This window comes from Nematostella vectensis, chromosome 15, assembly GCF_932526225.1.
Source record: "Nematostella vectensis chromosome 15, jaNemVect1.1, whole genome shotgun sequence".
Taxonomy (NCBI): Eukaryota; Metazoa; Cnidaria; class Anthozoa; order Actiniaria; family Edwardsiidae; genus Nematostella; species Nematostella vectensis.
Genome location: NC_064048.1, coordinates 209,503 through 225,392, shown reverse-complemented (window position 1 = coordinate 225,392; position 15,890 = coordinate 209,503). Strand labels below are relative to the sequence as shown.

Sequence of the window (15,890 nt, the reverse complement as noted above, 5' to 3'; positions counted from 1 at the left end):
CACTCAATATACGAATTTTGAACGGCAGAGTAGTAGGTGACCTTGAAGGTAAGAAAACCTGCTTTCGATACAACAGAAGCAGCGTTGTTGATTACATAATTGTAAATAATGAAAGTTTAGACATTGTTGATTATTTCATTGTGAATCCGCTTGAGCCACACCTGACTGATCACTGTTCGCTTTCATGCAGTCTAAACCTGAAATTTACATTTAAACAAAAGGATAATTCAGAAAACGTACAACTAAGTGAGCTCAAAAGATTGCGCTGGAATAACGAGATCAGTAGCGAGTTAAAGCTATTGTTCGAGTCCGAAGAAGTGCAAACAAATTTAAATGCGGCTTTAAATAATAATTGCGTAGACACATCAGTAGATCTTTTTACAGAAACGCTCTTATACGCATGCGAAAACGCAGGACTGCGCTACCAAAACAATGACATTAAAGAGAGCAGCGTTAACAAAATGTGGTTCGACAAGGAATGTAAAAATGAAAAAGAAAATTTACGCTCACTAGGCAAATTACTTTCAAAGCAGCCTGACCAACGCGAGCTAGGAGCCGTCTTGAAGGAAAAAAAAGAAGTCTTTTAAAAAACTCTGTAGGCGGAAAAAGTATACGCATTATAATAATATAGTAAACAGTATCGATTTCAGAAACTCTAAAAACACTTGGAAACAAATAAATAGGATTTTCAACAGCAATACACATAAACAATCACATCAAATTAGACCCGAAGAAGCTGCTGTTTTTCATCAGCACTTCGAACAATTAAATGCGACAATAGAATCACAAAACACAATGGAAGAAGTAGAAAAAACGCGAATAAACAATAGGCAAGGGCCATTGGATCACGAATTCACGGAACTCGAAATAACTAACGCCATAAAAAGTCTAAAAACGGGTAAAGCACCCGGCGCTGATAATATTTTAAACGAAGTATTAAAGTGCGGCGAAGAAACTCTGAAAAAGCCATTACAAATTTTGTTTAATAAAATTTTGAATAGTGGGGAATACCCATCTAGCTGGAGTTATGGTCTAATAGTACCGATCCTTAAAAAAGGAGATCCTAGTAAACCGGAAAATTTTAGAGGTATTACCTTACTCTCGTCACTAGGAAAAGTTTTCACATCCATAATGAACAACAGATTGTACAATTACCTTGTCGAAAGAAAAATAATCAAACCTGAGCAGGGAGGATTCAGAAAAGAGCATGGAACAGTGGATAGTATTTTCATCCTCAAATCTTTGATTGACAAATACGTTAAAGCAAAGCCAAAAAAGAAACAAAACTTCCTATTTACGTGTTATGTTGATTTCAGTAAAGCTTTCGACAGAGTACCAAGACACAAACTTTTTGATAAGCTAGAGCGTTCAGGCGTAACAGGGCGATTTCTTGAAGTTTTGAAATCAATTTACACAAATGATAAGTCCTCAGTCAAAATTAGAAATCTGTTAACGCCAGCCTTTAGGTGTTACAACGGAGTGAAACAGGGATGTATGATTTCCCCGACACTATTTAATTTTTATCTCAGCAGCTTGTCCGAGGAACTAAATACAGTAAGAAATTGCAACGATGTCGAACTCAATTCACGACCTATTAGTTGTTTACTTTATGCCGACGATTTGGTAATCGTCTCGAAGACTGCCACGGGGCTACAAAAATATTTAGACAAACTAAGCGAATTTTGTGATGAAGCAAAACTCACTGTTAATCTAGAAAAAACTAAGATAATGATATTTAATAACTCTGGGAAAACAATGAACAACTATCTCTTTAAATACAGAAACAGTAAAGTTGACATTGTCAAGTCATATAAATACCTTGGGGTGCATTTTAGCACCTTTGGGAACTTCAGCCTAGCAAAGCAAGAAATAAAGAAGGTCGGACTAAAAGCTTTGTATAAGCTTCGAAAAGAAATGGGAAACCACTTTAGAGACAAAATAACTCTAACACTTAGGCTCTTTGATACCCTTGTAACCCCAATTCTATTATATAGTAGCGAGGTGTGGGGAACAGACTGCAATGACAAACTAGAAAAAGACCCCATAGAATCTGTACACACAAGGTTTATACGTTGGCTGCTAGGCGTCAACAGGTACTGCAGTTCCAATGCATGTAGATCCGAGGTCGGTAGATTTCCAATGCGTTTAAAAGCCAAATGTAGAGCAATAAAATATTGGCAAAAAATGATAAATTCTGACCACAGTAAACTTGCTGTGTTGGCTTTCCTAGATTCTTTAGAAAATAACAGCAAGGTAACTTGGGTGCACAAACTGAAAAACATTTTAGATCGAGCAGGCTTGGGCTATATATGGCTTGATGCCCCAAACACGTCTATAAATTTAATAAAGATGCGCTTTGAAGATATCGAGCGACAGGTGTGGCTAAGTGAGATTCACAATGATAGTAGAAGAGACCCACGCCAAAAGAATAAATTGCGAACTTTCAGGACCTTCAAGGTGGTCTACGAACTTGAAAAATATCTTACCCAAATTAATAATGTACAACACAGAATTGCCGTCACAAAATTAAGACTAAGCAATCATAATTTGGCCATCGAAACAGGTAGACATGCAAAACTATATGTGCCCCCAAATGAGAGGAGGTGCACGATTTGCAAAAATGGAATAGAAAACGAAGAACACTTTCTTGTAAAATGCCCTACATACAACGCGATTAGAAAGGCATACTATAGTGTTATCAAAGACAAAACTAATATCAACTTAAATGCAATGACATCTGAAAGAGCTTTCCTTTTTATTATTACCATGGATCAAAGAAACGAGATCATTAACAGGGAGACTGCAAAATATATTTTTGACTGCACAAGAAAAAGATTTGAATGCCTAAAAGAATAAATGCACACCACGGATAATGACAACCTCCTTTTTATCTTAACTATTTGGAAAAACACCTGATATATAATCCTGTACAAGGGTACCAAATAAAATTGATTGATTGATTGAGGCCAGACGTTTACCCCAACAGCCATCCGAAAGATGTGGGCAACCACCTTTCACCAGTCTGGGGAAGACGAGAGATCAAAGGAAGAGCTCGCCATGCTGGCAAAACACCGGGTGGCGACGCAGCAGGGCCAATACATCTGCTCGGACCGGGCTAGGATGGCTGCGTCCGCCAGTGCTGCCATCAGCCAGCGAATCAAACCACCCGAGACTCACGAGGCTGAGACTCCACCGACGACTACGTGTGACCTCGTGCCTGTGGGCACCATAATTACCATACAGTCGGAAAACAATGCGCGGCAAGGCACACCTTCTCCTCCACTGAGCAGAACATGATAAAGATCATATTCGTGGCTATAATCCACAGCAAAATGTACCCATCTGAGCTGGAGATTGAGAAAAAATTGAGATCGACCGGAAGGTCCAACCAGATGTGGGAGCGCTGGGACTGCCCCGGCTGGGGGAAGAAGCTTGTGACAAAAATTTACAACAAGCGGAAGCTCCATCTAAGAAATCTTTAAACCCCTCCTCCAAATCTCCTACAACCCGACCAGTGCCAGATCCTACTGATAGACAGCGCCCGAGTCAGCACCAGTGCCAGATCCTACTGATGGACAGCGCCAAACTTCGTTGCTTATGTTGCGGGGTTATAGTTTCACGGAACATCGTTATCATTTAAGAAAATTGAAACAAATGAGATGTACAAGTTATAATGACGTTTCAATTAATAAAGTCCGAACTGAAAAATTGCAAAAGCTCTTTATTAGATGAATCGTCATATGGATTTTTCTGTTGTTCATGGAAAAGAAAAGTCATGTTCAACATGTATTACATTACGTAATCACCTATCTTAATTTTTAGAAATATTGCCCAGGATACCTTTTAAGTGATAACAAACGAGTAAACTACTTTTCCCATTTCCCCCACTATTTTCTCCGACCATACAAAGGGTAACCCCGGGTCACATTGGGTACTCCAAATTCAATAGGTCTATTAACCGAGAATTTGTTTACTAACATAAATTTCGATTTTTTATAGAGTACAGCAAGCCTCATTTATAATCAAGATATCAATTTAGTAAGCATGATACTAGTCTATAACAAATTAATGTTATAACATTATGCCTGTTGATTTACTGGACGTTTTGCCAATTTACAAAAATGGACGGTGACTTGGACAAACACGACAACAACAACAACAACGAAACAGACGACGCTCCTGTTGGAGAAGAAAATCATGCGGGAGATGCGGAAACAACTGAAGAACCCGAAAGGAAAAAGAAGAAGCAGAGAACGAAGGCCAATTGATCTACCCCCGGAATTCAGTTATTTTATTTTTATTTATATATTATTGAACTTTTGAACAGATCTCTTGCAAGGACGCAACTGACCCACCAACCACGACGGGAAGACAAAAATTACTTGAACAACTTGCTAATCCAAATGCACCTGTTGCTGCAACCCCTTGGCCAGCAAGTGATGTTGTTGCCGCAAATCCAAGACCAAGGACAAATGGGCAAATACCAATTGCCTGTCCTCAGAGGAGGAGGAAGGACCCCGCAGTGCTGCTAGACCGGCTAGACCCACCAAACGTCCCGGAGTACTGGTCGGACTCCACGAGTGACGAGGACTTTGACGTCACGAATAAGGTTAGTGTCACCCTTATGACCACTACATCTGTTAACGTTTCTCTCCTCACCATTCTTTTTTTACTCATCAGTCAATCGATGCTGAAAACCAGCAGGTGATACTTCTAGTAGTTTCCGCTATTCCTCTAGCGCCCCCATGGCGGACACCTGAAAGAAGCAATGGCCAGGGAGATAGCTGCTAAGGTTCGGTCCATCGTTGGCGCCGCGGCGCCATCAGGCAGCTACCTCCTTGACGCGTTTGGAGATGTGAATGGAGTCTGGGACCGCTTCATCCTCCCCAGACGCGAAAAGGGCCCCGACCAACTATAAGCCACAACACTTCGAGGGTACTGCGACTCCCTACAGCGCTTCCTGGGGTATGTAATTAATAGCGCCGAGGTGCGCCCTTCAAGGGCTGAGCGGCTGGCCCTCAAGCGCCTCCAAGCCAAACTCCCTGGCTGGAAGACATGGCTCAGGAAGTTCCAGAAATTGGAGCGTGGGGTGCGCCACATGCAGGACACCGAGAACGTCCTGGGCTTGGGGCAGGTCAAGCAAGTGATAAATTCTGCGGCTGCGAAGAAGTGTGGTGCCCGCTTAGACCTGGCCTTAGAGGAATATGAAAAAGGCCTCCCCGAAAGCCCCGTGACTAGCCAGGAGGTGATCGATTGCAGAAATTACCTCATCGCCTGCCTGGTCACTTTCTGCACGGCGCGGGCTTCCCTTATTTCAGGATTAACCATTGAGGGTTTCCGGAAGGCATACAACAACCCCAAGGTAGACAAGCACGGTCTGAAGCAGTTTAACGTGATGGAGCACAAGACTGCAGGTGCGCACGGCCCCCTGACTGTACATCTCGACCGTGAGACCCGGGACAGGGTCTATGCTTACATTAACGTATTCCGCCCCCTCCTGCTGATAGCCGGGAAAGGAGTGGCGAGCGCAAATGTACATAATTGCATGGGCTCCTTTCTGAAGATATCTGGGGTTAGGCTCCGCGAAGGCCAGACGTTTACCCCAACAGCCATCCGAAAGATGTGGGCAACCACCTTTCACCAGTCTGGGGAAGACGAGAGATCGATGGAAGAGCTCGCCATGCTGGCAAAACACCGGGTGGCGACGCAGTAGAGCCAATACATCTGCTCGGACAGCGCTAGGATGGCTGCGTCCGCCAGTGCTGCCATCAGCCAGCGAATCAAATCACCCGCGACTCACGAGGCTGAGACTCCACCGGCGACTACGTGTGCCCTCGTACCTGTGGGCACCATAAATACCATACAGTCGGAAAACAATGCGCGGCAAGGTACACCTCCTCCACTGAGCAGAACATGATAAAGATAATATTCGTGGCTATAATCCAAAGCAAAAAGTACCCATCTGAGCTGGAGATTGAGAAAAAATTGAGATCGACCGGAAGGTCCAACCAGATGTGGAAGCGCTGGGACTGCCCCGGCTGGAGGAAGAAGCTTGTGACAAAAATTTACAACAAGCGGAAGCTCCATCTAAGAAATCTTTAAACCCCTCCTCCAACTCTCCTACAACCCGACCAGTGCCAGATCCTACTGATGGACAGCGCCAAACTTCGTTGCTTATGTTGCGGGGTTATAGTTTCACGGAACATCGTTAATATTGAAGAAAATTGAAACAAATGAGATATACAAGTTATAATGACGTTTCAATTAAGAAAGTCCCAACTGAAAAATTGCAAAAGCTCTTTATTAGATGAATCGTCAAGTGGATTTTTCTGTTGTTCATGGAAAAGAAAAGTCATGTTCAACATGTATTACATTACGTAATCACATATTTTAATTTTTAGAAATATTGCCCAGGATACCTTTTAAGTGATAACAAACGAGTAAACTATTTTTCCCATTTCCCCCACTATTTTCTCCGACCATACAAAGGGTAACCCCGGGTCACATTGGGTACTCCAAATTCAATAGGTCTATTAACCGAGAATTTGTTTACTAACATAAATTTCGATTTTTTATAGAGTACAGCAAGCCTCATCTATAATCAAGATATCAATTTAGTAAGTATGATACTAGTCTATAACAAATTAATGTTATAACATTATGCCTGTTGAATTACTGGACGTTTTGCCAATTTACAAAAATGGACGGTGACTTGGACAAACACGACAACAACAACAACAACAACGAAACAGACGACGCTCCTGTTGGAGAAGAAAATCATGCGGGAGATGCGGAAACAACTGAAGAGCCCGAAAGGAAAAAGAAGAAGCAGAGAAAGAAGGCCAATTGATCTACCCCCGGAATTCAGTTATTTTATTTTTATTTATATATTATTGAACTTTTGAACAGATCTCTTGCAAGGACGCAACTAACCCACCAACCACGACGGGAAGACGAAAATTACTTGAACAACTTGCTAACCCAAATGCACCTGTTGCTGCAACCCCTCGGCCAGCAAGTGATGTTGTTGCCGCAAATCCAAGACAAAGGGCAAATACCAATTGCCTGTCCTCAGAGGAGGAGGAGGAAGGACCCCGCAGTGCTGCTAGACCGGCTAGACCCACCAAACGTCCCGGAGTACTGGTCGGACTCCACGAGTGACGAGGACTTTGACATCACGAATAAGGTTAGCGTCACCCTTATGACCACTACATCTGTTAACGTTTCTCTCCTCACCATTCTTTTTTTACTCATCAGTCAATCGATGCTGAAGACCAGCAGGTGATACTTCTAGTAGTTTCCGCTATTCCTCCAGCGCCCCCATGGCGGAGACCTGAAAGAAGCAATGGCCAGGGAGATAGCTGCTAAGGTTCGGTCCATCGTTGGCGCCGCGGCGCCATCAGGCAGCTACCTCCTTGACGCGTTTGGAGATGTGAATAGAGTCTGGGACCGCTTCTTCCTCCCCAGACGCGAAAAGGGCCCCGACCAACTAAAGGCCACAACACTTCGAGGGTACTGCGACGCCCTACAGCGCTTCCTGGGGTATGTAATTAATAGCCCCGAGGTGCGCATGGCTCGGACGGGGCTCCCAGAAATACAACAACCCAAAGGTAGACAAGCACGGTCTGAAGCAGTTTAACGTGACGGAGCACAAGACTGCAGGTGCGCACGGCCCCCTGACTGTACATTTCGACCGTGAGACCCGGGACAGGGTCTATGCTTACATTAACGTATTCCGCCCCCTCCTGCTGATAGCCGGGAAAGGAGTGGCGAGCGCAAATGTACATAATTGCATGGGCTCCTTTCTGAAGATATCTGGGGTTAGGCTCCGCGAAGGCCAGACCTTTAACCCAACAGCCATCCGAAAGATGTGGGCAACCACCTTTCACCAGTCTGGGGAAGACGAGAGATCGATGGAAGAGCTCGCCATGCTGGCAAAACACCGGGTGGCGACGCAGTAGAGCCAATACATCTGCTCGGACGGGGCTAGGATGGCTGCGTCCGCCAGTGCTGCCATCAGCCAGCAAATCAAATCACCCAAGACTCACGAGGCTGAGACTCCACCGACGACTACGTGTGCCCTCGTACCTGTGGGCACCATAAATACCATACAGTCGGAAAACAATGCGCGGCAAGGTACACCTTCTCCTCCATATTCGTGGCTATAATCCACAGCAAAAAGTACCCATCTGAGCTGGAGATTGAGAAAAAATTGAGATCGACCGGAAGGTCCAACCAGGTGTGGGAGCCCTGGGACTGCCCCGGCTGGAGGAAGAAGCTTGTGACAAAAATTTACAACAAGCGGAAGCTCCATCTAAGAAATCTTTAAACCCCTCCTACAACTCTCCTACAACCCGACCAGTGCCAGATCCTACTGATGGACAGCGCCCGAGTCAGCACCAGTGCCAGATCCTACTGATGGACAGCGCCAAACTTCGTTGCTTATGTTGCGGGGTTATAGTTTCACAGAACATCGTTATCATTTAAGAAAATTGAAGCAAATGAGATGTACAAGTTATAATGACGTTTCAATTAAGAAAGTCCGAACTGAAAAATTGCAAAAGCTCTTTATTAGATGAATCGTCAAGTGAATTTTTCTGTTGTTCATGGAAAAGAAAAGTCATGTTCAACATGTATTACATTACGTAATCACATATTTTAATTTTTAGGAATATTGCCCAGGATACCTTTTAAGTGATAACAAACGAGTAAACTATTTTTCCCATTTCCCCCACTATTTTCTCCGACCATACAAAGGGTAACCCCGGGTCACATTGGGTACTCCAAATTCAATAGGTCTTTTAACCGAGAATTTGTTTACTAACATAAATTTCGATTTTTTATAGAGTACAGCAAGCCTCATCTATAATCAAGATATCAATTTAGTAAGTATGATACTAGTCTATAACCAATTAATGTTATAACATTATGCCTGTTGAATTACTGGACGTTTTGCCAATTTACAAAAATGGACGGTGACTTGGACAAACACGACAACAACAACAACAACAACAACGAAACAGACGACGCTCCTGTTGGAGAAGAAAATCATGCGGGAGATGTGGAAACAACTGAAGAACCCGAAAGGAAAAAGAGGAAGCAGAGAACGAAGGCCAATTGATCTACCCCCGGAATTCAGTTATTTTATTTTTATTTATATATTATTGAACTTTTGAACAGATCTCTTGCAAGGACGCAACTGACCCACCAACCACGACGGGAAGACGAAAATTACTTGAACAACTTGCTAATCCAAATGCACCTGTTGCTGCAACCCCTCGGCCAGCAAGTGATGTTGTTGCCGCAAATCCAAGACCAAGGACAAATGGGCAAATACCAATTGCCTGTCCTCAGAGGAGGAGGAAGGACCCCGCAGTGCTGCTAGACCGGCTAGACCCACCAAACGTCCCGGAGTACTGGTCTGACTCCACGAGTGACGAGGACTTTGACGTCACGAATAAGGTTAGTGTCACCCTTATGACCACTACATCTGTTAACGTTTCTCTCCTCACCATTCTTTTTTTATTCATCAGTCAATCGATGCTGAAGACCAGCAGGTGATACTTCTAGTAGTTTCCGCTATTCCTCCAGCGCCCCCATGGCGGAGACCTGAAAGAAGCAATGGCCAGGGAGATAGCTGCTAAGGTTCGGTCCATCGTTGGCGCCGCGGCGCCATCAGGCAGCTACCTCCTTGACGCGTTTGGAGATGTGAATAGAGTCTGGGACCGCTTCTTCCTCCCCAGACGCGAAAAGGGCCCCGACCAACTAAAGGCCACAACACTTCGAGGGTACTGCGACGCCCTACAGCGCTTCCTGGGGTATGTAATTAATAGCGCCAAGGTGCGCACTTCAAGGGCTGAGCGGCTGGCCCTCAAGCGCCTCCAGGCCAAACTCCCTGGCTGGAAGACATGGCTCAGGAAGTTCCAGAAATTGGAGCGTGGGGTGCGCCACATGCAGGACACCGAGAACGTCCTGGACTTGGGGCAGGTCAAGCAAGTGATAAATTCTGCGGCTGCGAAGAAGTGTGGCGCCCGCTTAGACCTGGCCTTAGAGGAATATGAAAAAGGCCTCCCCGAAAGCCCCGTGACTACCCAGGAGGTGATCGATTGCAGAAATTACCTCATCGCCTGCCTGGTCACTTTCTGCACGGCGCGGGCTTCCCTCATTTCAGGATTAACCATTGAGGGCTCCAAGAAATACAACAACCCCAAGGTAGACAAGCACGGTCTGAAGCAGTTTAACGTGACGGAGCACAAGACTGCAGGTGCGCACGGCCCCCTGACTGTACATCTCGACCGTGAGACCCGGGACAGGGTCTATGCTTACATTAACGTATTCCGCCCCCTCCTGCTGATAGCCGGGAAACGAGTGGCGAGCGCAAATGTACATAATTGCATGGGCTCCTTTCTGAAGAAATCTGAGCAGAACATGATCAAGATAATATTCGTGGCTATAATCCAAAGCAAAAAGTACCCATCTGAGCTGGAGATTGAGAAAAAATTGAGATCGACCGGAAGGTCCAACCAGATGTGGGAGCGCTGGGACTGCCCCCGGCTAGAGGAAGAAGCTTGTGACAAAAATTTACAACAAGCGGAAGCTCCATCTAAGAAATCTTTAAACCCCTCCTACAACCCGACCAGTGCCAGATCCTACTGATGGACAGCGCCCGAGACAGCACCAGTGCCAGATCCTACTGATGGACAGCGCCAAACTTCGTTGCTTATGTTACGGGGTTATAGTTTCACGGAACATCGTTATCATTTAAGAAAATTGAAACAAATGAGATGTACAAGTTATAATGACGTTTAAATTAAGAAAGTCCGAACTGAAAAATTGCAAAAGCTCTTTATTAGATGAATCGTCAAGTGGATTTTTCTGTTGTTCATGGAAAAGAAAAGTCATGTTCAACATGTATTACATTACGTAATCACATATTTTAATTTTTAGAAATATTGCCCAGGATACCTTTTAAGTGATAACAAACGAGTAAACTATTTTTCCTATTTCCCCCACTATTTTCTCCGACCATACAAAGGGTAACCCCGGGTCACATTGGGTACTCCAAATTCAATAGGTCTATTAACCGAGAATTTGTTTACTAACATAAATTTCGATTTTTTATAGAGTACAGCAAGCCTCATCTATAATCAAGATATCAATTTAGTAAGTATGATACTAGTCTATAACAAATTAATGTTATAACATTATGCCTGTTGAATTACTGGACGTTTTGCCAATTTACAAAAATGGACGGTGACTTGGACAAACACGACAACAACAACAACAACAACAACGAAACAGACGACACTCCTGTTGGAGAAGAAAATCATGCGGGAGATGCGGAAACAACTGAAGAGCCCGAAAGGAAAAAGAAGAAGCAGAGAACGAAGGCCAATTGATCTACCCCCGGAATTCAGTTATTTTATTTTTATTTATATATTATTGAACTTTTGAACAGATCTCTTGCAAGGACGCAACTAACCCACCAACCACGACGGGAAGACGAAAATTACTTGAACAACTTGCTAACCCAAATGCACCTGTTGCTGCAACCCCTCGGCCAGAAAGTGATGTTGTTGCCGTAAATCCAAGACCAAGGGCAAATTCCAATTGCCTGTCCTCAGAGGAGGAGGAAGGACCCCGCAGTGCTGCTAGACCGGCTAGACCCACCAAACGTCCCGGAGTACTGGTCGGACTCCACGAGTGACGAGGACTTTGACGTCACGAATAAGGTTAGGGTCACCCTTATGACCACTACATCTGTTAACGTTTCTCTCCTCACCATTCTTTTTTTACTCATCAGTCAATCGATGCTGAAGACCAGCAGGTGATACTTCTAGTAGTTTCCGCTATTCCTCCAGCGCCCCCATGGCGGAGACCTGAAAGAAGCAATGGCCAGGGAGATAGCTGCTAAGGTTCGGTCCATCGTTGGCGCCGCGGCGCCATCAGGCAGCTACCTCCTTGACGCGTTTGGAGATGTGAATAGAGTCTGGGACCGCTTCTTCCTCCCCAGACGCGAAAAGGGCCCCGACCAACTAAAGGCCACAACACTTCGAGGGTACTGCGACGCCCTACAGCGCTTCCTGGGGTATGTAATTAATAGCGCCAAGGTGCGCCCTTCAAGGGCTGAGCGGCTGGCCCTCAAGCGCCTCCAGGCCAAACTCCCTGGCTGGAAGACATGGCTCAGGAAGTTCCAGAAATTGGAGCGTGGGGTGCGCCACATGCAGGACACCGAGAACGTCCTGGACTTGGGGCAGGTCAAGCAAGTGATAAATTCTGCGGCTGCGAAGAAGTGTGGCGCCCGCTTAGACCTGGCCTTAGAGGAATATGAAAAAGGCCTCCCCGAAAGCCCCGTGACTACCCAGGAGGTGATCGATTGCAGAAATTACCTCATCGCCTGCCTGGTCACTTTCTGCACGGCACGGGCTTCCCTCATTTCAGGATTAACCATTGAGGGCTTCAAGAAATACAACAACCCCAAGGTAGACAAGCACGGTCTGAAGCAGTTTAACGTGACGGAGCACAAGACTGCAGGTGCGCACGGCCCCCTGACTGTACATCTCGACCGTGAGACCCGGGACAGGGTCTATGCTTACATTAACGTATTCCGCCCCCTCCTGCTGATAGCCGGGAAACGAGTGGCGAGCGCAAATGTACATAATTGCATGGGCTCCTTTCTGAAGAAATCTGAGCAGAACATGATCAAGATAATATTCGTGGCTATAATCCAAAGCAAAAAGTACCCATCTGAGCTGGAGATTGAGAAAAAATTGAGATCGACCGGAAGGTCCAACCAGATGTGGGAGCGCTGGGGCTGCCCCCGGCTAGAGGAAGAAGCTTGTGACAAAAATTTACAACAAGCGGAAGCTCCATCTAAGAAATCTTTAAACCCCTCCTACAACCCGACCAGTGCCAGATCCTACTGATGGACACCGCCCGAGTCAGCACCAGTGCCAGATCCTACTGATGGACAGCGCCAAACTTCGTTGCTTATGTTGCGGGGTAATAGTTTCACGGAACATCGTTATCATTTAAGAAAATTGAAACAAATGAGATGTACAAGTTATAATGACGTTTCAATTAAGAAAGTCCGAACTGAAAAATTGCAAAAGCTCTTTATTAGATGAATCGTCAAGTGGATTTTTCTGTTGTTCATGGAAAAGAAAAGTCATGTTCAACATGTATTACATTACGTAATCACATATTTAAATTTTTAGAAATATTGCCCAGGATACCTTTTAAGTGATAACAAACGAGTAAACTACTTTTCCCATTTCCCCCACTATTTTCTCCGAACATACAAAGGGTAACCCGGGGTCACATTGGGTACTCCAAATTCAATAGGTCTATTAACCGAGAATTTGTTTACTAACATAAATTTCGATTTTTTATAGAGTACAGCAAGCCTCATCTATAATCAAGATATCAATGGATAAAGTCACAAACAAAGAGATATACAAGAGGACCGGATTACGGTCAATGGCTGACACACTCATTGAGAAAAATCTCAGATGGACTGGGCATGTTCACCGCATGGACACTGACAGATTGCCTAGGCAGCTGCTCTACTCTCAGCTCACGACAGGGACCAGGAATCAGGGTCGGCCTAGACTCAGGTTCAAAGATGTGGTAAAGAGGAACCTGAAGTGGAGGGATATAAGCTCAAACTCTTGGCAAACCACTGCTCGGGATCGTCCAGCATGGAGAGTTAAGATCAAAGGACCAACACAATAGAACAGTCATCGTCGCCTCGACGGACTGCCAATGATTTATATATTATTGAACTTTTGAACAGATCCCTTGCAAGGACGCAACTAACCCACCAACCACGACGGGAAGACGAAAATTACTTGAACAACTTGCTAACCCAAATGCACCTGTTGCTGCAACCCCTCGGCCAGCAAGTGATGTTGTTGCCGCAAATCCAAGACCAAGGACAAATGCGGCAACGGCACCACTTGCTGGTATGGACCCTGTTACAGTGAAACTCTTTCTTTTCCTTCTTTTTTCTACTAAACCGGCGACGAACAAAGGGTGTACAAACATATTAACAAAACATCTTGTAACACAAAAATTCAAAGGCAAATTGATAGACACGCGGAATGCACTTATTTTAGTTTTTTTATTTATAATTGATTTTAAACAGATCTATTTTGAACCTTTTCGATATATCTAGTAATTTTCATAGTATTTTCTTTAATTATAATAAACGAACCAAAAAGATAACATTCCCAAACAAAAAAAAAAAAACTATCATTGATTGTGAAATTACGATATCCACCTGATAAAAATGAGATAATCCATGACAAATTAGAAATAAATATAAATGAATGTTTTAAATTTTTTAAGGGGCCGTATGACGTAAATTCACATCAATATTACGCCTTCTCGCTACATTCATTAGAAAGAGCATCGTTTGATATACTCTCGGTGAAAAAACTAGCTAAAAACTCCAACAGCAAAGTTGTAAAGAGTCAAAATAAAGCCCGTATAAAACGTTTAAAAATCGGCCGCCATTGCTTGAGCTAGCTTGATTTGGAGAGCACTTACGACGTCACTTGTCCCAACAAGTCGACTCATTACATTCAGAACCATTGGCAAATAGACGTGTACACTTGGTGTCTGGCCTCCAAACATCAATATGGAGCGGTTAAGGGAAGAAAGACGGGCCTGTTTTTAAATTTGATTACCTGACCGAGATCCAGAAGAAACCTTTCGCATTCTAAACCCCTGGTAGCCGAAGAAAACTGCCTCGAATTACGAGCGTCTGCTATAAAAAGTGATCATCTGCCGACCACGTGCGTAATTTCAACACGAAAGGAATCAGCAAGTCCACCTCTACAAGGTGAGTTTTCGATCGGATCCATGCTGCATTTGAATCAATGGTGCTATTTCAAACAAAGAACTCAATTCTAGTTCTTGCTCTTTGTTCAATTATAAAATAAGCGTCACAAAACAAAGATAAGTAACCGTACAACACACAACAAGAAGAGATGACTCGATAAACAAAATGGCGGCAGACTCCTCTACACTAGCCATGACAAACTTTCCAAAAATATTATATCATTTTAATCCAAAAAACTTAGAATCAAGAAAAATTGGAATTAATAAAGCTCTATGGTTGAGAGGACGATTGGTTATTATGGAATAGAGCCTAGACTTTAATAGAGCCTAGACTTTAATGGCGTCGGAAGCGGCTTCAGAACACTCTGAACTTACTAAGTTCCTAAGTTACCTACCATCCAAGAAACAATTCAAATGGAATTCGAATGCAAAGTCACTTTTGGAATTTTGCATTAAAGAACTGCAGGATGGAGATCAAGACGCTTTGATAAGTCATTCTTCAAAAGAAAACTTCGAAGTTTACCGATTCGAAAATATAACGGTGGACTTTTATCCGTCTACGAAGACCGTACAACTGCAGGGTACTGGTAAAGATTATCTCATCAAGAAACTGATGTCTTTACTTGATTACTCTGGACAGACAAATCAGACAACTGATTGTGATACTATCGAACAGGAATCTATTGTAACTGAGCAAGAAACAACGGATCCAGTCGAACTCTCTGAACCGTGTAGTTCAAAGGTCGCCTTAAAGGACAGCTCAGATCAAAAAGGTCATGATGACCGATATCAAGAATTTCTCGATTTCAAAGAAATGATGAAAGGCTTCATTGAAAAGTTTGACAAGAAATTATCCTATCTTAGTATGGATATGAACGAGCAACTAATTCTAATCAAAGATCTGGAATGCCAACAGAAGAATAGCCGGAAAGAATTAATTATGGAAATGGATCGGAAGCTAGACGAAACAAAGCAAGATAAAGTCCTTGCTGATCTGAAAGGTTTGCAGAGCTCACATTCCAAACTTGGAAATAAAATTTGCGAGA

The 15,890-nt window shown here is 43.9% G+C and overlaps 1 protein-coding gene across 2 annotated transcripts; it reads left to right on the top strand.

Annotated features, from left to right (window-relative positions):
• The first annotated feature begins 7,260 nt into the window (after nt 1–7,260).
• Nucleotides 7,261–13,277, top strand: LOC125560680. 2 transcript variants are annotated; one of them, XM_048722792.1, is made up of 2 exons: nt 7,261–7,564; nt 12,111–13,277. In XM_048722792.1, exons 1-2 carry the CDS (start codon nt 7,346–7,348, stop codon nt 12,924–12,926), a joined length of 1,035 nt encoding a protein of 344 aa, XP_048578749.1. In that variant the 5' UTR covers nt 7,261–7,345; the 3' UTR covers nt 12,927–13,277. The 2 variants fall into 2 exon arrangements, with proteins under 2 accessions (XP_048578749.1, XP_048578748.1); XM_048722791.1 differs by lacking the exon at nt 7,261–7,564 and adding an exon at nt 11,572–11,732 and having other exon boundaries at nt 11,804–13,277.
• Nucleotides 13,278–15,890: the final 2,613 nt, after the last annotated feature.